At 44.3% G+C, this 27,139-nt stretch overlaps 1 protein-coding gene across 2 annotated transcripts in view; it reads left to right on the top strand.

The window, feature by feature from the left end:
- The window catches only part of DDX6 (DEAD-box helicase 6), a 247,583-nt gene that overhangs the window by 9,763 nt on the left and 210,681 nt on the right, over positions 1-27,139 (top strand). For both annotated transcript variants that reach the window (XM_085645872.1, XM_085645873.1), the window contains 3 exons: positions 2,406-2,469; positions 18,750-18,854; positions 19,724-19,853. In XM_085645872.1, the coding sequence (XP_085501998.1) occupies positions 2,406-2,469; positions 18,750-18,854; positions 19,724-19,853 (299 nt within the window). The remainder of the gene's footprint in view (positions 1-2,405; positions 2,470-18,749; positions 18,855-19,723; positions 19,854-27,139) is intronic.

The raw sequence follows: 27,139 nt of genomic DNA, 5'->3' as shown, positions 1-27,139 counted from the left end.
GTCAATGTGCAGAACTCTCACTTTACCCCTTCTTAGAAGCCACTTTTATCAGTTCTGGACACAGTGCAGTTTCGGGCCTATCCCCCAGAACTGATAGTCCAGAATATCCAGGCTATGATACAGATGTTTCAGCCTCTATCCTGAATTTCATTGAGACTGACTCTTTGGCTGCTGGGCCTCGTGGCCTCCTGCATCCTGGTTGTGACGCATGACTGCTGGCATATGCAAGCTCTGCATTGGGACCTGAAGTTCCAGTTGGTGCAGCATCTGAAATCTGACATGGTCCAGATCCTGAAGGGCACTGCAAAAGATTTGCATTAGTAGTTATTGAACTGTGATTGGTCAGCGGCAGACCCCTCTCGCCCCCCCCCCCCGTGATCTGACCGTAGTGAGATGTCACTCCTGGGCTGGGACAGCCACCTGGGAGAGATGAGATCAGAGGCGTCTGGTCTCTAGCGGAATCCTGACTCCACATCAAACTGTTGGAGCTCTGAGTTATCTGATTAGCATTGAAAACCTCTCCACCCTCCAACTTGCTGGTTATACTGTGAGGCCCAATGAATTCAGCACGTATAAAAGTTATGTGATAGAAGTGGTACCGGGACATTATGTAATCAAAGTATAAGTGGGAGTGGTAAGACCAGCAAATTAGATAGGCTTAAAGAGAAGTGAAAGATTGTAATTAACAATGTAGCTTTGGTTTCATGCAAATAACCCTAATGTCCATAAAAATTAGTGGCTATCACGTTTGAGAGTTATGGTAGTGGGGTATTTCAAGGTTCAGAAGACTTTATTCACAAGTAGAAAATGACTGCATTATTGGATATAGAATGGCAATAAAATGGTGAGGTATAGAACTGGATAGAATGATTTTTTTACTGTAATGACCTGCATTTATCGCTTAATAGCACTGAAAGGGTGCCAAAGTGCATTGGCAGATGGGCAGCATGCTTCTCAGCAGCAGTGAATTCTTTGGAAGAGTGTCTAAAGTGGAGTTCATAGGTGTTGCTTATGGCAGAGGAGCAGCGTTATGATCTTTTGTTGCTACTTTTTTTAAGTGTTGTCTAAAAGTGAGCTAGAATGCATAATCCTTTTGAAAAGCTAGTGTCCAACGTGCAAAATGCTTTGGTGTCAGGCCTAGTTACTGAAGGCTGCTCTAGTCCTATTGAGCAAACATGTAGTTCCGAGTAAGGGTGGATGTAGGATAAGTGAGAATGGATCCATTCTGCAGACAGATGGCTAGCATCTTTGCAGTGCCCTGAAATATAAAAATATAAAGTGTAACCTACATGGAGCTGAGATACGTGCCCTGATTTTGTGGTCGCTGATTTCAAAAGGTGCAGTCATGCATCGCATCAACTGTGGTCTGTTATGGAGTCCATCTGGGAGCACCAGACAAGACCCATAAGAATTGACACTTGGGAGCAGCTAAGGATCAACTATTTGCATTCTTTTGTATCCTCTGAGGATCCCATTCAGCAGTGATACTGGACAGACCCTAGAATGGGCTACAGAATGCCCATCCTAAATCTCATGTCTATTTTGGCACTGCCCAAAATTTTTTTGCGAATTGGAAGCATTATTTCATCAAGGTTTATTTTTCTGCGTCTTTAATTCATTTTGAAATGCCAGTTTGGCAGTTTTTAAGATTTTAAGTTATCTGTTAGTATGAGTCTGATTTCATTATTTCCTAGTCAAGTGAATACTTCATGGATCTGAGTGTACTAGTTATTACATGTTATCATGAGGAGAGATCTTAGAGTGCAAACCAACGCGCAGCAAAACTGCATCGCATGTTCAGTGGGCAAGATTGGAAGCGTCTGTTATACACACAGGGCTGTATTTGTACTAAACAAAGTTTACTATTTCACTTTGTGTGACTTCTGCTTTAGTCTTTCCCTGATCCCTTCTTTGTGTAGCCATTGCTTACTTCCTTGCTCTTACACGTTTTTCTAAAATGACCTTGCTTTGTAATTTTATTTTGTAGTTTGGAAACATTGATCAAAATGAAACTTATAGATGTCCTATCTTGTGTGGTCTTTTTTGGGAACTGTGAACCATAACCATCTCAGATGAAAAAATTGAAAGTAGGCTCTAAAACGAATTGTATGATAGTGGGAAAATAACTTCACCCTGACGTCGAATCCAGCTACCTTGGCTTTAAACAAAGATTTGCAAAGTAACCAATTGCTTTTTTGACTATTTTGCGTCATGTATACTTTTTGCACCAATCTAATTTTCATTGTGGTAGATAAATTGAGTATCTTCAATTTGTTTTTTGGTCTCAATATAAAAATGTGTTCCTTGGCATACGTGGTTTGCTGGTGTAAAATTAAAGATTTGTATGACTTTATGCAACATTTCTAAACCTTCTGACTTAGCATTGTATTTTTCTTTCTCTTCAGACCTGGCGATGATTGGAAAAGGACTTTAAAACTCCCTCCAAAGGATCTACGTATTAAAACATCCGTAAGTATGGAAGGTTGATGGTTAAGATCTGTGTGCTGGTTTGAGAAGATTTTCACTGACTGCAAATCATTTTAGTTCTTTATACTTCACAGGAATCAGATATTTGAATTTGAATTACAACCTGTCTTTTGGTTTGCGCAAGTCGAATTGTGCATGTGTGAAGTTCATTTTCTAATTTTTGATAGTTGTGGCACTTGCCTGACTTGTAAATGTATTTTCTTCAGTGTGGCAGTCAGATCGGCTTAAGCCATAATTTGACCTGTTTTTTTATTAATCTGGTTTAGAAAGGTGATGATCTTGCCATGCGTAGATTCCCAGTTTAGGTCACAAGTTTGCAGCACATGTAAATGAAATTCTGTGTGTAATACTCACTCATTCTATGTTAAGATACTATTTATTGGGCCCAGGTGTGATGGGTACTATGCGATGTCTGATAGCAGACATAAGGTTTATTATGAATATAGTAAGAATACTTGGTGTAAAGATAGTTATGAGTTGGACTGATTTCTAATTCATGCTTTTAGTGATGTTGCTATAGGTAGACTAATGTTTATACTATTTCAGACACGATGTAGAGTGCAGCCGTGACTAGCAGTTAATCATTGTTCTCGACCAAGGGTGTCACTACCTTTCACTAGCTTTGAATGGTGCTGTAGGTAATCTATCAAAGGTGACCATGAAGGAGGGTAGAGAAGTGAATATGCTCATGTGCAACTCAGTAAAAGCACAAGCTAACCGGATCTGTAGTAGGTCTTTCAAAACGTTTGCCAACAAGGTCCAGACTATCTCTTTACCAGACTGTTTCAAGTCTCTTTGCAGAGCAAAGATGAAGCTCTACAATCTGGATTTCCACCTCTACCCTGAACATAGGACTTTTCACATCACCTGCTGTCTTTAGGCAAAAGTAGAAGACATGACTGTTTGCTTAAGCAGAACATATTCACTCAATGCCTACAACCTCAATTAAGTTTGGTGGATTGTTTGAACACGTGCTCTCTGCTGTAAAGTAATAAACGGACCGTTAAAGTGGTTCTAAAAATTAAATTCATCCACTAATGTTTAATTTCGAAAAAACTAGCGCTAAAACTAGTCTGTAGACCTCATCTGTTATAGGGAACCCCCAGTAAGTTAGTCTGTGCTTTGTTTCAGGGAAGTTGGGGGTTGACAAACATGGGGTCCCTATATGGGGCATTTGACGGCACCATGCACAAAGAGGCCCTTATTGGGTTGGTCTCATGGGGAAACTTTGGTATGCCCAAAACATTGCCTTAACTCCTTGTTTCTGGATGCCAGGTTTGGGTATACTGCAAGTCTGTTACAGGTGGTTTTCAGAACGATCATACAGCTTTGGCAGGAGACTAGTGAAAGACTAAATATCCTATTTAGAAGAATGGATCTTATGCTTGATGTATATTGATCTACTTGCTATGTTTCCTAGCCCTTCCTCAATTCTGTAATTATAGACTTAGTATTTTCAACATTGGTCATCCACGAAGTGATTCTGCACATTGCTCAAGGCAGGCTTCTCTTTAACAGGAGAGCTTGGTTAAGGGGGTCTGAGGAGGTGTGGTAACAGCACAGTGGCCCATACCTCAAAAGGCCGAGCGGTCTGACCTTCACAGATGGCAGATATAACTTGGATCTCTCCTTGGGTTGAAGCTCATAGTTTTTAAGGCAAGATTACTTCGCCACAAGCCAGGAATCTGTGCTTTAACCTTGCAAACTGAGCTTTTGGAAAAATGAGCTGATAGTCTACAATAAAGTTGCTCAGCCCTCCCTCGCAAAACCTAGTCCTTGTGCTGGTTTATTTCCTTCATGCTATAGCATAGAAATGTGTTCCTGGCATACCATGGCTTGTCTTGAGCTCTTTGACAGTGCCATGCTCTGCTACTCTACTACATTTTTCTTGGTGTTTTGGGTGCTATTCATAGCAGGGAGGCTAGGTTCTGGTCACATGAACTAGCAGGGAGTTGCAGTAACCCACTGAGGAGGCTTTCTCTGATCCAGTATACATTGATATGGTCAGCCAGCAAGACTGCTTTGTTGCTGTGAATTGTAGTAAATAGAGAGCCCTTTATTGGACAATCTGACCCATAAGTGGTCCCCATTTTAAGTCTTAAAGTAAAACTGCAAGCAAAAAATCCCTTTATTACAGGAGTTTAATGACAATGGAGGTGTGCTCGCGAGGCTTTCTGTCATATCCAAAATGACTTCTTAGTTCTGAGGAGAAAAGCTTGTAGGCCGAGCAGTTTGTCTGCAGTTGGAACCTACCCTTGTCTAAAAGAGGAATGGTGATCTAGCTACCCATCATTTTATCTTTCTGTTGGATCTACTAAAAATATTTATCCTCTGGTGATTTACTGGTCTCTGCAGTTGATCAAGAAAAGGCTCAGCAGCTCTCTGGATGTTCAATCGTTTCAACCAGCATTCCTAAAGGCCATGCTGCCTAATACAAACTTAACAGAACATACCTTTATGTCAGTTAAATGCATGGTTTGTGAACTACTTTGGAAACCTTACTAATGTAAGGCCCTGTGACCTCTTAAAACACATTTCAAAGTAAAGGGACATTGAGAAGAACAGACAAAACGGTGCGCTGTTAACTTTTTTTCGCTTTATTCACCATTGTGGGTTTTGCATTGATCCTGTATAGCAGAAAGACCATTGCTGCCTACTGCTGTCCTAGCATTTTGGTTTTTGGGAACACAAAGCTAGGCAATTACCTTTCCCAGTAGCCAAAGAGCATTGCACTTAAAAATGCAGCATTGGTAGACAACATGTGAATGTATGTGTTGCCTTAGTGCGAAGTGGGGTAATTGGCCTTTAAAGGGTCCTTGTGCCTCCTTTTGCTTTTGACTTGAGGCACTGAAGGTTGATAACTAAGGCTCCTAGAATATAGTTTTTGGTGTAATGGTGAGCATTCCAACTGTAAATCTAGGCTTGGGATCTCGGCTGAAGTGGAATGAGGTGAAGAATGGAGGTATAAAGTATTTGATATCCTTAGATGGTAGCTGGTAAATAAGATTTCTTGATCACATTTGATGAAGCAATGTTAAACTTGTTTTCCTTAAAATTCCCAAAGCCAAATTGTGAACTTTCTTTACATATGCCTTCATATTGGACTGCAACTTGCAACTACAGGTCCTGTGCATCCTCTGTGTGATTCTCACACTTTTACCAAGTAGAACTACTACTTGAAAATTGAACATTGGTATCCCGATTTTTTTTTTTTTTTTAGGAAATCTGGTTAGTCTTTCCAAGCACCCCCTCAGGTCTCAGTGAGGGCATAATGTCATGGTCTTCTGCTACCAAGATCAAGGATTTTAGAAAAGTTTCCATCTTGAAGTCAGTAATGGAACTTGTCATTTACTTTGTAAGTGTCTGCTTGTCCTTCCCTGATGGCCAAATAGGGGCATGAAAGGTGTCACTGAAAGGTAAAACAATTTAAGAATTGGTGATGTAAGTGGGATCGAAAGTCCCGAGATGACTCTAAGGCCTTATTCCCTCATTTTCTTAGGTAGCTTGGCGGGCTCTGAACAGTTTTATGAATTGCACTTGTTGAAGGGTAGCTTAAAAGCGGACACTACTCTTGGCAGTAAAAGCAGCTCTTTACTGTTGTGGCTAGGAGTGCGACTGTCCCTACACAGGTAAACAGCAAGCCTCAATTTGCTACTTCACATGTGTGAGAAAGTGGCTCTGTATATACTGTTCCCAAATAGGTACAGTGTGTACAGAGTCCACAGAGGTTTGGCAGAGGCTAAAGTTAATCTTGCACTAAAGTGGTAGCTTGGTCGAGCAGTAAGGCAGTATCAGAGGACAGTTTGTTGCACACACTCAGCCAGCAAGTGGTCTCACACACTCTAACTGAACTCTAGGCCAATGGTTTATATATAAAAATGTTTGTTTAATTTTAGAACCAAAAATAGGTATCAAAATATACTTTCTTAGAATGAGCTGCTTTAGGTAAATACTTTTGCAATAAGCAATTGGCTTTTGTAGAAAGTTACAGGTTGTTGCAATAGGCAACACAATTTCAAACACATAAAATGCATTGAGTTCAATGGAAGTTTTAAGTTATTTGCAATAGATTACTTTCAGGATTACTTTTGTAATTCCAGGACTGGGTCCTAGAGTGATAAAAGTTGAGTTAGTTGCTGTTATGATTTTGAGACCATATTTTGCTATTTAAAAAAAGTTGACACTTAGAAGAAATTTCATAGAAAACAGTCAATGATTCCCTATGGAAGGAAATTCAAGTTGCAGGTATACTATGTTCTCGTTACTTTTGTAATCCAGTACTGGGTGCCTAGACTCAGTACTGGGACCTCTATCTAAAACAGGTAAGTAATTACGTTTTCACAGTTTGTACGATTTTTAAAGAATATTTGTAGTTTGCAAAAATCGACACACAGGAAATTTCACAGAAAAACAGTCAATGGTTTCCTATGGAAGAAAATTGGGTTACTGATAAGTACGGTTGTGAATATTTTTCAGGGTTAGTGCTGGGCACCAAGATCCAGCACTGGGATGTTACTTAATAGCAGGTGAGTACTTTCATTTTCGTTACTCGGCTGATTTTTGGTGAATATTTTAAGTTTTGAAAACCCCACACTTAGAAGAAATTTCAGAAGAAACCAGTCAATGTTACCCTATGGAGAAAATTGAGTTATCGGTTTAAAGGCAAGTACTAGACTGGCAGAGTTAAGGTTCTGGGCACGGACTCGGGGGTCTCCCAGGGTCAGGTAGGTACAGTTACACCCTCAGCGGCACAGGGGCAGCCGGGTGCAGAGTGAGTTAGGCCCAATGTTATCCTATGGGAGGCAGGGGGGCCTTGGTTGGTGGCTGCTGGCTAGCAGGCCACGCAGCTGTGGGAGCTGGGCTCCTGGTCACTTGCTCAGGGCAAATGGGGACGTAGATAGGTGTAGAGGTTACACTGCCAGGGCCACTCTGGCAGCTGGGTGCAGGGTGCTTTTGAGCCTTCGGGTGATCAATTGACTTAAATGGGAAAGCTCCTGGTTGGAAAAAGGCTGCAAGCTCGGGGATGAAGATTCTTCAGGTGCCGCTGCCACCACTTTGAGGGGTAAGTTGGGTAGTTGGAGGATAGGTAGGTACTCAGGAGTTGGGCACAGTGTGCTGGGTGCCTTTTGGTGTCGGGAAATCTTACCCTCTGTTGATCGCGTTTGGGGGGGGGTACCTGGTTCTGAGGCTGCAGGCTTCGTCAGGAGCGTCGAGGGAAGTCCTTGGGTGCCAGACTCGGGGGTCACAGTCGCCGGGGGGTTGTCCTTGTGGTCTTTGTTCACTCCGGGCCAGGCTTGGCCGGTGCAGTGTGCAGGGTTCGCAGTTCCGGGCTGATGGCAGCGATTGGAGCTGATTTTGAGCAGAGCCTCTGCTCATGGGAGTCCCAGGTGCTAAGAGCCAAAAGGTAGCCAGGTCCTCCGGGGTTTGAGGTTGCTGACCACAAGAGGTGCCGGGTTGTAGCAGGAGCAGGTTTGAGGGTCGACAGGCCGGTAGGGCTGGGTGTGAGAAAGTGCCATCTTTCTTGCATGGTATGCCCCACTTTTTGCTGAATGTACTTTGACTGAGTGTGGCCTGGACTCCTGCCAATCAGGTACCCAGGGCCTATGTTCCTTCCCTAAAACACGAAACCCAAATTGGCAAACCCTTGCCACTGTCAGCCCCTGGTAAATGGTAGGCCCTAGGTACCCAGGGTCTTGTGACCAGGGAAGGCCTCTAAGGGCTGCAGCACTCCTTGTTCCACCCTTGGAGGCCCTGTACCCTTACACACTCACACTCTGTCTGGGTACAAGACAAAACAGTCGACATGGCACACATCCCTGTGTGCCATGCCCACTACCTACACTGCCATGGCATACATCAGCCACCCCTATAGCTGGGTGCCCTATGCCAATGGTGTGGGCCCAGGAGCATGAGCCCTGTGCCCCTACAGTACCAGGTCCATTTCTGGGCACTAAGTGCAGTGCTGCCATTTAACAGTATATGGTGCTGGGAGCTTGTCAAACACGAACTCCACAGCACCATAATGGCAAGATTGAAGTTTGGTATCCAACTTCTCAGCACATTAAACCCACACTGATGCCAGTGTGGGATTTAATGTACCAAGCACTCCAGAGGGTATCTTAAAGATGCCCCCTAAAACCTAACCAACAATCCATGTCTGTTCTGAGGCTGCCTAGGCTGCCACACAGCAGGCATGTTGCTGGACCCCTGGGTAGGAGAGCCCTTGTTCTCCTGGGTCTGCAACTATGCACATCCTGGGTGAGGTGCTAAATCTCCTCCCCCAGGATGGGCTGGGGGAAGCTTCAAAGGCCTCTGTGAGCTTCCCCAGGCCACTGCAACCCCCCAGTCTGGCAGGAAGCTTGGCCGGAAACCCCAAATAAGGACAGGGGATGTGCCAGCCTGCCAACCCCACCCCTCAGGTGGGGGAGGCGAGGTGAAGCACATCTCTGGGCTCTTGCCATCTTGATGATAGGAAGCCCTGCCCAATCAGGACTAGGCTACTGCTCCCCTCCCACAGGAGAGGCAGGATAGGGGGTGTACCCACCCCAGGACAGGGACCCATTGGTCCCTGCCCTTCACCTCTCTAACGCCCCTAAATCTAGTATTTAGGGGCACCCTGAACCTTCCTTCTGCGGATTTTAGAATCTGGGGAAGAGCTAGAAGAAAGACCTGTTCTGCAGCTGCTAAGAGGAAGACACCAACTGCTTTGGCCCCAGCTCTTTGTAGTTTGGAATATGGGGAAGGAAGGTTCTGGGTCAATATTAGATTTAGGGGCGTTACAGGTAGGTAAAGGGCAGGGACCAATGGGTCCCTGTTCTGGGGTGGGTACACCCCCTATTCTGCCACACCTGCGGGAGGGAGGCAGTAGCCTAGTCCTGACTGGGCAGGGCCTCTCATCTTCAAGATGGCAAGCACCCGGAGATGTGCTTCACCTCCCCCCACCTGAGGGGTGGGGTTGGCAGGCTGGCACATCCCCTGTCCTTATTTGGGGTTTCCGGCCTGGCCTCCCGCCAGAGTGGGGGCTGCAAGTGGCCTGGGGAAGTTCAGAGGCGGCATGCTTTTGAAGCTTCCCTCTGTCCATCCTGGGGGAGGAGACCTAGCACCTCACCCAGGATGTGCATTGTTGCAGGCCCAGGAGAGCAGGGGCTCTCCTACCCAGGGGTGCAAACATGTCTGCTGTGTGGCAGCCTAGGCAGCCTCTCATACCAGACGGATTGTAGGTTAGGTTTCAGGGGGCATCTCGAAGATGCCCTCTGGGGTGCTTGGTACATTAAATCCCACACTGGCATCAGTGCGGGTTTAATGTGCTGAGAAGTTTGATACCAAACTTCTGTCTTCAGTGTTGCCATTATGGTGCTGTGGAGTTCGTGTTTGACGAGCTCTCGGCACCATGTACTCTTAAATGGCAGCACTGCACTTACAGTGCCCAGGAATGGACCTGGGTACTGTAGGGACACAGGACTGGTGCTCCTGTGCCCACACCACTAGCATAGGGCACCCAGCTAGAGGGGTGGCTGATGTATGCCAGGGCAGTGTAGGTGGTGGGCATGGCACACCGGGATGTGTGCCATGTGGACTTTGCTTTGTCTTGTACCCAGACACTCAGTCTGCAAGGGCAGTGTGTGTTAGGGTACAGGGCCTCTAAGGGTGGCACAATGAGTGCTGCAGCCCTTAAAGGCTGTCCCTGGTCACAAGGCCCTGGGTACCTGGGGTACTGTTTACCAGGGGCTGACATGTGGCCAGGGTTTGCCGGTTTGAGGTTTTTAGGGAAGGAACATAGGCCCTGGGCACCTGATTGGCAGGAGTCCAGGGCACACTGAGTCAAAGTACATTCAGCAAAAAGTGGGGGCATACCATGCAAGAAAGATGGCACTTTCTCACAACAGGCAGCTATTTTAATACCCAGTCAGGCAATGCTGGTTACAAAATAAAAAAAAAAATGAAGTATTAGTTACACATTGGTTACAAAACATGAACTCCACTGTGACTCTAAACTTCAACCTCATTCTCAACACATACTTTATTGCAGTTCTAACGATACTTCACACACTAAGTATTCTACTTTTGAATGCATGTTTGTGGTGAATGCATATTTGCATGTGTGCTTTATCATTGTGCTCTTAAGACCTTATCCGATGCGGTTTTGTCTAACTGTCTCCTATTGTCTAATCCCGTTTCAATCCATTTAAAACGCAGAAAAGGCACCAGTGTGCCTATATGCGAAAGCCCTTACATTCCTTCAAGCTTGCTAAACATGAGTTTTTCTTTAACAAGGACCTTAGAAGTCATGCGCTGTGTCAAGTGAACTCTTCATCTTTCTCATTAGTGCGAGTTTTTGACCTGCACTGCTCTTTACACACGTATAGATAGATATGCGAGACTCTACTGATGTTTGCTATTCTGCCATGTTTTCATTTTTCTTTCCTTCTAGGATGGTAGAAAAGAACCATCTGGTAAACCAACTATCAGACACCTTCCTCTGCTACCATTTTCTTCTGTAGATTATACAGTTTGTGTGGCCTCTGACAACGTTCTATTGTCTGTGTAGTTTGTTGGGACATAAGTACAAGCAGTTCCTATCTGGCAAATGCCCCTCCTTGCATTGCGGTCATAAGGTCAAGTACATAACTGTGCTGCATTGTCACTTTCCTAGCATTCAGTTCTTCTTTAAGGCGTTAAATCTATCTTTTGTAGTGTTGCACTTAAGAAGCTCCCGACGAGTAATCTGCAGCCATAGAGCTGTTGCCTTAGCCTGAACAAAATGCTTCTAAAGAACAGCTGTGCATCGTTAAACAGCCTATAATCTTGAGGAATATAGTTAAGGTAGTAGTGCCATAATACTCAGCGGTTCTCTTCTTTCGGTGATGCAACAAAGTTGTTGGACGCCTCAAGGGGTGCTCATATAAACTTGATATGTAAACTTCAGGAATGACCAAAACCGGGGCGTGCAAGGTGCAGAGGCCTCCCCAGTTGAGTGGTAATATTCCTGACGAGGCATGGCTAACCCATTTCGAAAAAATATACAGCCTGCCTGTAGATGGTAAACATGCCTCATCAAGCTTGCCACAAAGCAATTCTTTTTCCCTGGATTTTCAGGTTCCTGAAGTAGAAAGGACCATAGAAGAAATGTCGCAAAACAAGGCCCCGGGACCTGATGGGGTCCCTGCGGATCTGTTTAGAGCTGATCCACATATCTGGGCAAACATTTTAACCAATGTATTCAACAGGACTGGGCTAAATAATAATAGTTTTCCCGCTACCTGGGCAACCTCAATCATTATTCCAATTTTTAAAAAAGGAGACCGACAGGACCCCTCCTGTTACAGACCAATCTCCTTGATAGATTCATCTGTCAAAATACTGGGTAGAGTGGTCTTGAACAGATTAAGTGAATGGTTGAAGGGGAGTGGGATCCTGTCGGATGCACAATACGGTTTTAGACCCAAACAGAGCACCATTAACCAGTGCTTAAACTTGCACCTTTTAATAAATAAATACACTGTGGCCAAGGAGGGGTTTTTATACATGGGTTTTATGGATCTTTCCTCTGCGTTCGATCTTGTCAATAGATCCAAACTTTGGAATATCCTATTGACCATGGGCCTCCAACCTTCCCTTGTATATTTTTTGGCCGATCTTCACTCTGATTTATCAGCCAAAATCAGAGTCAACTCAAATGGGCGATGCACGAGGCTCTTTAGGTCAGACAGAGGTGTCAGACAGGGATGTATCCTGGCACCCTTGCTGTTTACCCTATATATAAACGCTCTAGATTCCCAATTGGGAGAGGTATCTTTAGACATCCCGCGTATAGGAGACCAGGTTGTCCCGGTTCTCCTATATGCGGATGACGCAGTGCTTCTGGCTCGCACTGGAGTAGGGTTGCAAAAGTTGCTGGATGCCTTCGGAGATTTTATGCAAAAACTGGATCTTAAAATAAATGCGAAAAAATCTCAGGTCCTGATTGCGGGGAAGGGAAGGCAGAAATCCAGGGTTAAAAACTTTCTTTTGTTGTGGGGATGTGGTAAACAGGGTCTCAACATTCCCCTATTTAGGGGTTGTTTTTGATGAAAAGGGCACTTGGAACCCTCAAATCAATAGCCGGAGTGTGGCATTTGCTAGGACAGTTTCGGGAGTTAGAGGCTTCGTTAAAAGACTAGGGGCCAGACCAGTTGTAGCCCTACTAAAAGTTTACGAGGCAAAATGTTTAGCTGTCGCAACGTATGGTTGCCAGATATGGGGCTACACCAACCATAATAAAATACAGCTTATTGAAAATAAGTTCTTACGAGACACCCTTTCTGTCCCACAGTCCACTCCGACTTTCTCTACACACACGGAAGTGGGGATTGGTTTTGTGACAGACCTGATTAGAATGGCTCCTCTCCTTTATTGGCTCAAGATTTGGCTGAACAAAGAAATTACTTTAAACCATGTAATATTTAATAACTGTTTAAAACTGGATAATGTAAATAAAATATCATGGTTAGCATACATAAAATCTGGGTTCCAAAAGATAGGTCGCGAGGCCCTCTTCCGATCGCCAGAAACTATCACGAAGAAGGATCTTGCAATGACAAACTGCCCTCGAGACCTTATTTTCCTTAGAACGTGAGGAGCTAGAAATGACAAAGCCAACAGTTAGAGCCAATTATGCCCTGATCAGTTCCCCTGGTCCTGAACCATATCTGATTGTTGTGAACGCCTCATACCATCGGTTCCTCCTAATCAGATTTAGGTTTAACTTGTTGCACTTCTCTCTGGGCTTTTTTAAATCCTGGTGCACTGTGGATCGTGCAGAACCCTGCAAATGTGATAATAGTTCGAGACAGGACACTCTACATTTTTTAATGTTCTGTAGTCTTTACAAGGATTGCAGGAGGAAGTTTTTGCTGCCGATATTGAGGGAGCTGGGTTTCAGACAGGTTAGGCCAGCACTTGTATATTTATTGCAACTAAGTACTCCACGAATTATGTTTCACGTCGCAAGCTTCTTGGTCGCTGCTATGCGCATTAGGAAAAAAATTGTTTTCCCATTGCAGGTTTTAAATTAGATCATTTTTAACATTTTACGTACAAATTTTATAACTGTAGTTTTTACATTATTTATATTTGAATATGAAATAGGTCATATTATGATCGGGATTCATGGCATGAATTGTGTGTTTTATTCAAAGTTTTTTAATTGTGTTTGTTAGGATTGTATGTGTCTTTTATGATATTAATTTATCGAATAAAGGAATTTTGACTGACTGAGTGGTAACTGGGTGTATTGTACTTCTCAACACTTCCAGTAAGGGGCCATGAGGCTGGAGGTGCCCCCCTAATTGTCAGCGTTGACCATTGTGGCGCTTCAGGTGACATTGTCTCCTACATTAACAGCGCCATTTCCTCAAACACAAAAACGGATGTTGGTCTCATGGCTGTTTGAGAATTCACTGTACTATCTATCCAAGTGTGTAATGCAATGCTGTTGTGCCATATATGCACACTTTCTAACTGCACCCTACTAACATCAGTACCACTCCAGGGGTGTGGAATTTAATAAATTATCTGCTTGTCCATGGGGCACGTTGCTTCATAAATCTACTTGTCCTGTAACTAAATCCACTTGCCCCTTTGGTGCCATGTAGCGTGGCAAAGTTTTGGCAGCAATCTCATTAAAGAGCGCTGATATGGCCTCTCTGATAATGCCAGGGCTCATACCATATTGGTATTTGAAAACCTGCAATCCCTATATGTTGCCGCAAATCTACATACTGGAGCTAAAGGTAGTGGTAAGCAATAGTTCCAAGGTTAGAATGCCCTTTTGAGTCCATGCAAACCTACTAACTTGCATTTTTTTAAGGGTTTTCAGCAACTCTTCTCTAATCTTTTCCCATACTGACAAGTGACAATGGCAGACATAAACCTTCTTCCAGAGTTGGGGAAAAAAGTGGTTGGAGGGAAAGTGAACTTGCAAGCACTCAGATTTTCGCATGTGCAAATCTACACATGCAGATTTGCTCATGCTAAAATGCAGTTCACAAATATTTTCTTAGAGTACTATTTCTTGTCCTAATTCTGTAAATTCCTGGTAATCCAGAAAGCTGTATAGCTGCACTTAATGTAAGGACATATACCATGGGTGCACTTTTGAGACGTTTGATTTGGTATGGCGTCGACATTGACCTTTTATGTTTATTAAAATTCTGACTCTCTGTATCGGCTGGCTTCACTGAGTGACAGCATTCTGCTCTTTCACATGGAGCATATCTGCACAAAGTAGTTTTGTTCAGTGCCAGTAACTACTGTGGCAGTGTGTGCTTTGAGACCAAAAACAATTTTTGATTTTGCCAATGTTTGTTATAATGGTGAGGGCCTGGCAGCTCCCACACTAATAAGGTTTTACAAAAACCATGCCAAAATAAGTCACTCTGACAAAACTAAAAAGCTGGCCATCAATTTCAGACCTACTGGCTTTGCCAGTGCTTGTTTTTTTGTTTCCCATAATCTTCTTGAAACTGGTTACACATTTTCCATTATGAATATTTTTGGGAAACACTAGCATGCATTAAGACATGTTACTAAATGATGCTACAAAGAAATAGTACCTGAAATTTTACAGTAGTTTAGCAAAAAAAAATTCCTTGCTTTCATCTTTTTATGAACATTTTATTTTGAAAGCAAAGAATAATCAATCTTGCTTTCAAGCTTCTGCAAATATTTGCATCAAATCGGAAAGCATTCTGAGAACATTATACATAGTCTCATGTTGCTAAACTTTGAAAACGTGTACACACTTTTATACTGGAACCACTGTCAGTAATGCAGCCAGAGTTATCAAATTTACTTAGAACGATCACCCTAATAATTAAATCTTTCAATTAATGAACCATAAATACAAGTTTGAACAGCATTAACATATTGACAAAAATATTAACTTAACTGCAGACAGTGCACTTCCCTGATCCGTAATGTGGTACTGCAAACTGGTAGCCAAAGGGTTTGTGCTGCAGGGGGTTGGGCCTACTTGTCCCAAGGACAAAATACACATCAACTTGTTGCCCTTGACCCCAAACAATGTCCTGGGCGTCGGGCTATAGGAATTCCACATCCCTGCACTCCACAAAGACATGACTACTGGAAATTTCAATATCGGAATGCCATTGATAATGGGCAAACACTGGTCCAGTAACTCCAAATCCTGGTCTACAAACATGATCTGGGAGTAAAGCATTCACTTAATAGCTATTACACTCTGGACGGGTATGTTACTTTTAAAAACCTTAAATCTAAGACCACTTGTATTCATTTTGCAGTAGTAGGACTACCGGTTTTCTTAATGCGTGCTGTCTCAGCCTCTATGTCCTGCCTATCTGTAAGGATATATAAAACTTCTGCTTAAGTCATATTTTGTGGAATTGACTAGAAAACAAATGTGCTACTTTGACATGTTAGTTGCATTTGTGCCTTAATCCTACACAAGCAGAGATGCAATAGACTTAGAGCTGTGCTTGGGGGTACGTCTTTATCTGAATATAGCCTATCTGATCCTGTAGCATGAGGAATGGGAGAACACCCAACCTGATTCAGTGGTGCTATATGAACCTTTGAAGCATCCTAATAAAACATCTGATAATCTGGCATGAACACTGTGGGACACAGCATGAATAGAGTTGTCTCCGTAGGTGTGAGATTAGAGCTAGGAGATATGTTGCTATGGAAGAGCAGTAAACGAAAAGATTGTATTAACCCCTTCGCCGCGGCGGGAATTCCGCCACGGCGCTGGGGGGTGCGGGGGGGCAGCGCGGTGGCGCTGTGCTCATGACGGAGCCGCTCCGTCATGAGCCACAGTTGAGCTGTGCTCATGACGGAACGGTTCCGTCATGACTCCGCCCAGTTGCGTTGTCCCCCCGCACAGGCGGGGAAACAGCGCCGCGTGGGCGGAGCGGCCGCCAACGGTCGTGGCATGACGGAACCGTTCCGTCATGAGCACACTGCAACCGTGGCTCATGACGGAGCGGTTCCGTCATGAGCGGGGAAGGGGTTAAGATCCGAAAAAGGAAAACAAATGCAGAACTTCCATTCATTATCCCAAAATAGTCCAAAGGCGGCAGCGGGGGGGGGGGTCTAGGACTATTGTCTCCCCACCCCCCCCTTACATTGACAAAGAGGCTTGGTGTGATGCTGGATTCTGACTATGATCGGTCAGGTGGATCCAAGGTTTACTGCCATCTGTCTTGAGTGGGGGTCACCATAGTCACTGTAAAAGTTTAGTCGAATCTGGGCTGTTTCCATTTCTGACATATTTGCAAATGGACTTCATTGCCTATGTGCACAACTGAGAGGTCTACCTCAGCCGTGGCATGCTTCTCCCCTTTGTTTACCTGTTTTGAAAGGAACTTTGCAACCTTGATTAATTGATAGAGAACGTGTATTAAGGTTCTGCAGTTTTTCCCCTGTAGATTACTTCCAGTGGCAAGTATTTGTACATTCATAGCACTCCCTTTCACTATCTGATGTCAGTTGATCAGATCTAGGCGTATTCCTAAGGGAGAAGAGTACCAGTGGTAGGCAATACTGCCACTTATGCAACGTGGCACATAGCTAATTAATCTTATTCTTTAGTTGCTGGCAAACAGAGGGTAGTGTGTTTTATGCCTAACATTGTTTTTAGATGTGTGGAGATGGCATTACCAAAGTGTGCTGTTCTCCCATCTTTTTGCTTCTGAAGTTCTCCAGCTTGAAATCGCTTCAAGAATCAAAGGTAGCAGCTGACCTAGCATCACTTTGGGAGCATGGAAAAAGGATAAACTACAACTAAGATATCGATTATTGTTGCACCTATCTATCATTTCTACAAAGTCAACATGAGACCTTTAAAAAGACCTTGTGGCTGTGGAATGTTGAATTTATCACTTTCAGTGTGGGTTGGGGGAGAATTGTTGGCTAACTGTACTCTTATGAAGGTACATGGTAAGCCTCTTATGCAATTAGTGGATGAACTAGTCTTGTATTAGCATAGACAAATGATCTATTGAAATATGAGCGGGTAAATGCAACTGATAAAGAACTATCGTAAGTAAAGCCTGAGGCATCACTGGTTTACCTGTAGGCATTTGTCTATATTGGGTTATCCCCGGACTGGTAGCATCCGCTAGCTGCCTAGAACTCTCTCATTCAGTGGAGCGCAATTCTCTAAGATGCAAACGCACTGTCTCCGCATAATGTAGCGTGACATTGTCTGTGGTAGTCCGACTGATTCAGTTGGCGAGGCAGTGAGCTACCAAGGCAGGGACATGTGAACCCAATGGTACAGACAGGGGGGTGCCCTAGCTGCATCTTTAGCTTCCCAATGTGCTAGTGCGTTACCCCAAGACAATCAATCCTGTCCGTTTGTATGTGCTTCACATTTCATAGCTGCCACTGCCTGTGGTAACACAAGTGCCTCTATTAAGCCCTCTAGGAGATTCCTATGCATAACAGCGCTTCCGTCTGACTCAAGGAAACCTCTCCTGCTCCAGCTCATAATGCTTTAATGTACAGTGGTAGGCACATAAGCTGAATCTGAATACATCGTGATGTCTTCTCCTGCTCCTTCCTGCTCTACTGATGTTTGCTGTTGTGCTGTATTTTCATATTTTGTTTCTTACGTAAACACTGAAGGGTCCTGCTTTTCTACTGATTTCATGCTAATAATTCATTACTGTGTTGTCGATCACTTTTATAATCAGGGTGACATTGTGCATTGAGGCATGGGAGCTAGAATGACTAGATATGTACATCTATGAAGAGTCAAAAATACTCTTGGACGGAGTAAAGAGTTAGACATACTTGATGGGAAATAAAAGTAATTAACCTTGTATCTGGGAGGGGTCTTTTTGACAAGCCCAGGGACATTCTTGGGCTTAACACTGGCTGAAGCATTGTGTATTGCCTTGGTCGTAATGTTAGATTGATATTTGATATTGATGTAGAAAAAGAAGGTACTAACTGCTGCCGAGTTGAACAAAACCGGACTGATTTCCCCAGGGGCAAATAGATGATGGGCTGCTTACTGCTTCTAGAGTTGCTAAATGGGGATGAGTTGTAGAACACCTTACTGCTAGTAGTGGAACCAGTACTGTATTTGCAATCTACGACCACAGGTATATGTACTAATACTGCCATGGGTAGAGGTTCCTAAATGCTATGGTTAATACTGTTCGAAAAGGACAGTCTTTGCATCTACTGAAGCTAAGCCGCCTGTAACCATGCATTCTTTTCTCCTACCTGCACAGGACGTCACCTCCACCAAAGGCAATGAATTTGAAGATTACTGTTTGAAGCGGGAGTTGCTAATGGGAATTTTTGAAATGGGCTGGGAGAAGCCTTCTCCAATTCAGGTGGGTCTGAAGTGACTAACATTACGTATGACAGCTCATTACTTTCCGGAGTTATGCTTTTTGTAAATGAAGGAAGGCATAGCATTTCTAGCTTAAATAAATTTTCTGTATTAACTTAAGCTTTGAAATTAGGCATACTGCATGGCATTTGCTTGGTCCTAGTAGTTCCCACTAATTTTACTGCATTGCAAAGCTCCTAAATTGTGAAGTTAAACGGTATTGCACTTCAAGTTTTGTGTAAGATGGAGGCAGAGGAGTATTGTGGCGAAACTAGAGAAGTTCATTTTAGTCCTAATATGGCTGGGTTTGTATATTAAGCAATTTTCCATTCCAGAAGGATCCTTGTCTGGTGCTTTATCATTGATTGATACTACTTATTGAAGTGCAGGGTTTGATCTGCAACTTGTGCACAAGTGGTAGAATGTTTACTTTCAAAGGGCTCTCCACAGTATCTTAATATTCCATAAATGCTGGTTATGTCTGTCCACTTCTGGCATCCTCCTACATTGAGATAATTATGAATTCAGTAAATGTAGCTCTGATGGCAAACGAGGAGTAGGGCAGCCTTTTTTTACTCTATTTTCAACCATGTGGACTACATAAAACTGAGCTCAAGCTTCATGTTAAGTGTCCACTGCTTTTGATTGATCAGTCCATGAACTAATAAGTGATCAGTAGTACAGAGTACATGGCATTCTGACTAGCGTTTGAACACGTGAAATGCATACTTTTGAAGGAGTGGAAGCATCCAATTTCTTAAACGGTTTGTGCTTCGTTGCATGGAAATTTGCTGAAAGATATTTCCAGGCACATTGGATTATCATGGGTTGGGCACCACACTGACTCCTCTTCCTCACGTTGATTTACAGGAGGAAAGTATTCCAATTGCGTTGTCTGGGAGAGACATTTTGGCTCGAGCAAAGAACGGAACGGGCAAGAGTGGTGCCTACCTCATTCCCTTACTTGAACGAATTGATCTGAAGAAAGACAGAATACAAGGTAGGGGGATGCAATTTTGTGTGATCATTTATTTCTGCTCTAAAAGGGTCCCTCCTTTTTTCTAGGTTTAAATGACATAACGCTAAAAAGGTCCCTCCTGGCAGTTGTTGCTCATTTTTTTTGTGTTGGCCCATATGATTCTATACTTCATGGGGGTGTCACTGCCTTTTGTGGGCGTACCAGTAAGTGCCCTTTAAATGCAATGTACTTCATTACACAAAGGATTGATTACATTTATGGGCTTTGCATGGAGAACTGATCTGTTTGTAGTACGTGCTGCTGGAGATCACATGCTTAGAACTCTTGCCATCAAGTATTGGGATTGGATGTGCGCGTTTTCCTCAGAATAGATTTGTTTTGAGGTGAATGGTGGTCCCTCCCTGGAACCCATAATGCAGCACAGCATAGAATCCACATTAGATTGTTTGTTTTTTGCCAACTGGTTCAGACGTATGTCTCTGGAGCTCTGACATTCACACCAAAGAGTCAATTTAACATCAGTGGAGATTTACCTGCAGCACACACCTATACTACCTGTGACAAGCAACCTCTTTAGAACAGAATCGGACCAAAGATGTCTGGTTCAGGTTGTATGAGAATGACTGAAGTGCTATTGGGGGAAGGTTATGCAGAATGCCTCGTACAAATCTATCCTAACTAGCAATTACTCATGTGATAATTTGTGGTCTTGATCTGTTAGGCCTTTTTGGCCCTTAAAATAGGAAACACCTGTATTCAAATATTGAATCGTTTATATATTCACATGCTTCAATCCTTCCCTGTCATGCTGGGAATCCCCAGCGCATCAAAATAGAAGTATACAGTGAAAAAATATACAACACACAGTAGATGTGAAATGGCCACAGGCCTGAAACCTAGAATGTTTAGTAACACAACCACCTCATTTAAAAAACTAAATTTCAGCCAATGAGGTGTGAGCTTAAGCACCCTATCTCCTAGAGGCCACCATAGCTCTAAATTCTACTGCAATGCATGTGATAGTCCCAGCCAGACCTCTGCTCTAACCTTTCAGTGAACCTGAAATGGTTTCCATTTTGGTCTCCCTTGGATTTGAACCAGCATTTTCTTCAGCTTTACTGTACTGGGAGTTAGGGAAGATCTTTTGGTGTGACGAGCAATTAAAATCAACTATTACCATGGCTGACAGAGGAAATCTTTATAAAACCTGTTTATTTCGTGGCGGCAAGAAAGTTTACATTGACCCACACTCAGTGTATTGATTGTCTTTATCATAACATAGGTCAGCGGATTGGAAGATCTGTAAATCATTCTCCATTAAGACTCTTAAGGACAGCGAAATGAGTTTGGCATTATTTCCTACAAAGAATTTTCCTCCTAAAGGTGATTCCCCCTTTTCAGGGAAAGATTCCATTAGAAGTACCCCCAAACACTTCCATGAAGACCGCACACAAGAGACTTTTACAGTTTTCGGAGCATGATTTTTTTGGGACAGCACTTGAGCCACCTCTGCTGACAAACCATAGTCCAAGCACTACAGAGACTGACTCGTGGCAAAAAGTCTTTGAAGGAAACCTTGACGACTGGACTGTCTACATCAGACTTAAACACCGTCCACGTCGCATTCAGTCGATGACAGTCCAAGCCTAGTATTCAGACGACAACACAATCTACATTGAGAGTTCCGTTGACACCAGCGAACATTCCTTAGTTGGTATTGCACATTCCTTTGACGCGTAGCATTCTGTTGGTGCCAAGCATTCCGGTGTCAAACATGCGGTCAGTGACACTGACTATACCAATGGCTGCATCCTGTTGGGAACCACATAATTAATTAAAAGCATGAGGAAAGGTTTATTCACCTTTTGAGGGTCACAATTGTGCCTACAGTACAATTATTGCAGTCAGACCAGAAAGTGCGGCATAATCACTAGCCTCTTGACTGCTTACAGCCCAACGCAATTGGATGCGAGATGTCCTTGACTTTGAACAGGACGCAATGGATGTGCCCTACAGTACATATGTCTCAGCAAGAGCACAAATCTGGAAGTCCTAGAAGGGATTTAAGGCAGAAACCTCCTAGATAAGTGGCCTTGTCAACTTTGCAACAAATGATGGATACTTTTACTAAGTTAGTTATTACCACAGCAACCAACTAATAACTTTTTTTTATTTATTTGAGTCTTATATAGCGCTGGCTAGGTCCGAGGTATCAGAGCGCTTTACATGAGGTTGCACATTGTTACAAAGTTGCTACATCGGGTGCAAGTTGCTAAATCAGGTGCAAGTTGCTAAATCAGGTGCAAGTTGCTAAATCAGGTGCAAGTTGCTAAATCAGGTGCAAGTTGCTAAATCAGGTGCAAGTTGCTAAATCAGGTGCAAGTTGCTAAATCAGGTGCAAGTTGCTAAATCAGGTGCAAGTTGCTACACCAGTTGCTACCCCAGTTGCAAGTTGCTACACCAGTTGCTACCCCAGTTGCAAGTTGCTACACCAGTTGCTACCCCAGTTGCAAGTTGCTACCCCAGTTGCAAGTTGCTACACCAGTTGCTACCCCAGTTGCAAGTTGCTACCCCAGTTGCAAGTTGCTACCCCAGTTGCAAGTTGCTACCCCAGTTGCTACCCCAGTTGCAAGTTGCTACCCCAGTTGCTACCCCAGTTGCAAGTTGCTACCCCAGTTGCTACCCCAGTTGCAAGTTGCTACCCCAGTTGCTACCCCAGTTGCAAGTTGCTACCCCAGTTGCTACCCCAGTTGCAAGTTGCTACCCCAGTTGCTTCCCCAGTTGCAAGTTGCTACCCCAGTTGCTACCCCAGTTGCAAGTTGCTACCCCGGTTGCAAGTTGCTACCCCGGTTGCAAGTTGCTACCCCGGTTGCAAGTTGCTACCCCGGTTGCAAGTTGCTACCCCGGTTGCAAGTTGCTACCCCGGTTGCAAGTTGCTACCCCGGTTGCAAGTTGCTACCCCGGTTGCAAGTTGCTACCCCGGTTGCAAGTTGCTACCCCGGTTGCAAGTTGCTACCCCGGTTGCAAGTTGCTACCCCGGTTGCAAGTTGCTACCCCGGTTGCAAGTTGCTACCCCGGTTGCAAGTTGCTACCCCGGTTGCAAGTTGCTACCCCGGTTGCAAGTTGCTACCCCGGTTGCAAGTTGCTACCCCGGTTGCAAGTTGCTACCCCGGTTGCAAGTTGCTACCCCGGTTGCAAGTTGCTACCCCGGTTGCAAGTTGCTACCCCGGTTGCAAGTTGCTACCCCGGTTGCAAGTTGCTACCCCGGTTGCAAGTTGCTACCCCGGTTGCAAGTTGCTACCCCGGTTGCAAGTTGCTACCCCGGTTGCAAGTTGCTACCCCGGTTGCAAGTTGCTACCCCGGTTGCAAGTTGCTACCCCGGTTGCAAGTTGCTACCCCGGTTGCAAGTTGCTACCCCGGTTGCAAGTTGCTACCCCGGTTGCAAGTTGCTACCCCGGTTGCAAGTTGCTACCCCGGTTGCAAGTTGCTACCCCGGTTGCAAGTTGCTACCCCGGTTGCAAGTTGCTACCCCGGTTGCAAGTTGCTACCCCGGTTGCAAGTTGCTACCCCGGTTGCAAGTTGCTACCCCGGTTGCAAGTTGCTACCCCGGTTGCAAGTTGCTACCCCGGTTGCAAGTTGCTACCCCGGTTGCAAGTTGCTACCCCGGTTGCAAGTTGCTACCCCGGTTGCAAGTTGCTACCCGGGTTGCAAGTTGCTACCCGGGTTGCAAGTTGCTACCCGGGTTGCAAGTTGCTACCCGGGTTGCAAGTTGCTACCCGGGTTGCAAGTTGCTACCCGGGTTGCAAGTTGCTACCCGGGTTGCAAGTTGCTACCCGGGTTGCAAGTTGCTACCCGGGTTGCAAGTTGCTACCCGGGTTGCAAGTTGCTACCCGGGTTGCAAGTTGCTACCCGGGTTGCAAGTTGCTACCCGGGTTGCAAGTTGCTACCCGGGTTGCAAGTTGCTACCCGGGTTGCAAGTTGCTACCCGGGTTGCAAGTTGCTACCCGGGTTGCAAGTTGCTACCCGGGTTGCAAGTTGCTACCCGGGTTGCAAGTTGCTACCCGGGTTGCAAGTTGCTACCCGGGTTGCAAGTTGCTACCCGGGTTGCAAGTTGCTACCCGGGTTGCAAGTTGCTACCCGGGTTGCAAGTTGCTACCCGGGTTGCAAGTTGCTACCCGGGTTGCAAGTTGCTGCCCGGGTTGCAAGTTGCTGCCCGGGTTGCAAGTTGCTACCCGGGTTGCAAGTTGCTACCCGGGTTGCAAGTTGCTACCCGGGTTGCAAGTTGCATTTAAAGAGCATAGAAGACAGAAGTGGAGAGTAGAAGGGTAAGGGGAATAAGGAAGAAGTGTAGGAGGGAGATAGGGCGGAGAGACGAAGAAAAGGGGAGGAAGGAGTCGTAGCAGGGAGACTAAGGAAACTGTGGCCAATGTTTGGCGGGTAGGTGAGTTTTGATTTTTGTAGCAACAAAGACTGCAAATTCCATGGGGATCCTTAAGTTATGATTGCCTGATATTTCATGACTTAGCTTCATTACTCAATCTTATTCCTGAGGATGAGGGAAACAGCGAAAGCTATCTTGAAGGAAGGTGAACTAACCTTTCATAGATGTGGCGATGGATGCTTCAAATAGTTTTTCACCTTATGGCAAGAGGGACTGTGCTAAGGTGGTACGGCTTGTTAAAATCCTCAACACTCTATACTGGCGTCAAATTTAGAATCTTAGACATGCCTTTAGCTAAGAGATCTATTTTTGGTAAACGTGTTGATGAAGCTTTGCTAGGCCTTAAAGCAGACACTGATATAGCAAAGGTGTTGGGTCTGTTGCAAATTTAGGACATCTGCTTTTCGTTGCTCACGAAGATCACAATGTCAGAGCAGAATTTAAGTAGTATGGAGGCCAAGGACACTGTTATTATCCTCAGACAGTCTGGATATGATCCAGGATGCTTCTTTAATCAAATTGAAAGGCAAACATGCAGAAGGTAAGCAGGAAGAAAGTTCCTCAAGTACGAACCAATGATAATCAGAAGACCCGGACTCAAGCTAATGTCCTTTTACCTTTTGACCTCTGAAGTTGGGGTGGGATTTTCTTCTTTGCTTCCACATGGAAGAATAGAACATGAGATGAGCGACTGTTGCAAACTGTCCAGTCAGGCCATACATTAAAGGGCTGAACAAGCGGACCCGATCAACGTCCTAGGTACCTCGGACCTTAATTTCCCTGACAAACGGTCAAGAGGGGAATTTTTACGTCGATCGGCTACCAGAGGCATAATCACCTCGATACCCAAGTACTCTCAAACGGAGATATTGTTAGTAAATTACCACTACACTCACAGCACACTTTAGGGCGTGTGCTGATATTTACACTTCACCTGGCCTGGTTTTTATGGCCAGTCACCTTTTTTTCTGGTCCTGACGAAAGCCTCTAGAACCATCCAGAAGGCTGAAACTAGTTTACCTTATCTATAAGGGATACTAAGGAAAATAATATTCCTAACTAAAGATCCCGCATAACTTTTTAACATTGGTCCTGGGACCCTTCTAATAAAACTTTTTTAAAAAGGGCATTCCTCAGACATTTTTAACCCATAGCTACACCTCACATAGCACGTCACTTTCTGTTCAACTTTAATATCCTGCTCCGCTGTCATTCAGGCGTCGTAGCACAGCTGGATTGTACTAGGCAATCCAGTTGGGCCCCAATGATTAAGCATGCCACCTACTAGGTAGGTGGGTGAGGGTTTTTTTCTACAACAGTTGTGCACTCCTTTCAAGTTTCCCATAAGGTGATAGCAAAAAAACGTTTGCTCCAAATCATCAAAAACTTGTCCATTTTGTTTTGCTAAAGTTATTGGGGAAGAGGACAAGTTTTTCTTTTTTCCTCGCTCTTTTTGTTCTTATTCATACATTAAAGTTGACTAAGACATCCGGGTTGTCCTCCAAGAAAGGAACAATCTTCATTTGAAGGAGCTGCAAATGGAAATTCTCATGTCTACTTCCAAGCAAGCCATAGACATTGTCCCCAAATCCCAACAGAATTGAGGCTTTTATCCCAGGTTCTGCCTGATAAAAAGACCGGTCATTAGTGGCCAATAATGAATCTCAGATGAACACGTTTCTAAAAGTAATTTTGGATGCTTACTCTGCAAGAAATCCTCTTGATCCAGGAAGGGGAGTTCTTAATCTCGTGGGACCTTCGAGTCTTCCTCATACCCGTTCATCGGAAACAAAGTACCTTCAATTCTCAGTGCGTCAGCATTACTAGTTTAAGGCTCTCCCTCTTTGGGCTCAAACCTGCACCAAGAATATTCATCAAATGTCTTGCTTCAGTTGCTGCTTTTTTCTGGAGTGGAGGTCACCAGGTGTTCAATACCTGAACTGGTTAGTCCAAAGCTCCATCAAGAGAAAAAGCTAAAGCTTCAATGGCTGCTTGCATCCATTTCTTCTGGAGATTAGGTCTCGCTTTGGGGAACCAACAATCATTTTTGTTTCGCTAAGCAAATTTCCAATTTCTGGGGTCTGGCTATACAGGTCCCTGATATAATTGCATTTTCAGTTCTTCTGTTTTTCAGGCTTCGTATGAGACCTGTTCAAGAGCTGAATCTGCAATGAGAATAGCTTGAAGGATCATGGGAAGAGATGATCTGCGTCACAAGGCACTTGAAACCAGCTCTGATGTGGTGGAGAATTCCAAAAAACCTAAAAAAGTCTCTTTTCAGCCGATAACGTTTCATACTCTCCACAGATGCGTCCATGGATGGATAGGGAGCCCACTTGCAGGTCCTTTGTACCTGAGGCCTTTGGTCAGATGCAGAGAAAAAGCTCCACATCAATGTGTTGGAACGCCACGCCTGAAATCTGATCCATAAAACTAGGTTGCAAGCGTTCCTCCCTAGATTGGCAGGTCATCCGGTCCTAATTGGAACAGACCACACAACATCCATGTTCTACATAGCCAAACAGGGAGGGACGTGGTCAAAGATCCTTTCTAAAGAAACTCGGCTGCAGTGGAACTGGGCCTTTTCTCAATATAGATATTGCTGTGGATGCCAGAATGATCTGGCAGATGCATTCTTCCAGCAAATGACTGATTGTCACAAGTGGGAATTAAACAAACTGGTGAATTGCATTTTTTCAATCCATACCATGTACAGCGCCAGCTTCATAGAGTTTAAGGGTCCCCAAAAGTCTAAAGGGCTCGATGTAGAACCCAAAGTGCTTCATTAGTTTTATTGTGGGTGAGCAACCTTGGGCCTAACGGTGTAAGACAATTATTTCCCAACATTGACCAATAATGGACAAGA

The sequence above is a fragment of the Triturus cristatus genome, chromosome 3_1 (assembly GCF_964204655.1).
Source record: "Triturus cristatus chromosome 3_1, aTriCri1.1, whole genome shotgun sequence".
Classification (NCBI taxonomy): Eukaryota; Metazoa; Chordata; class Amphibia; order Caudata; family Salamandridae; genus Triturus; species Triturus cristatus.
This window is presented reverse-complemented; position numbering and strand designations above follow the sequence as displayed.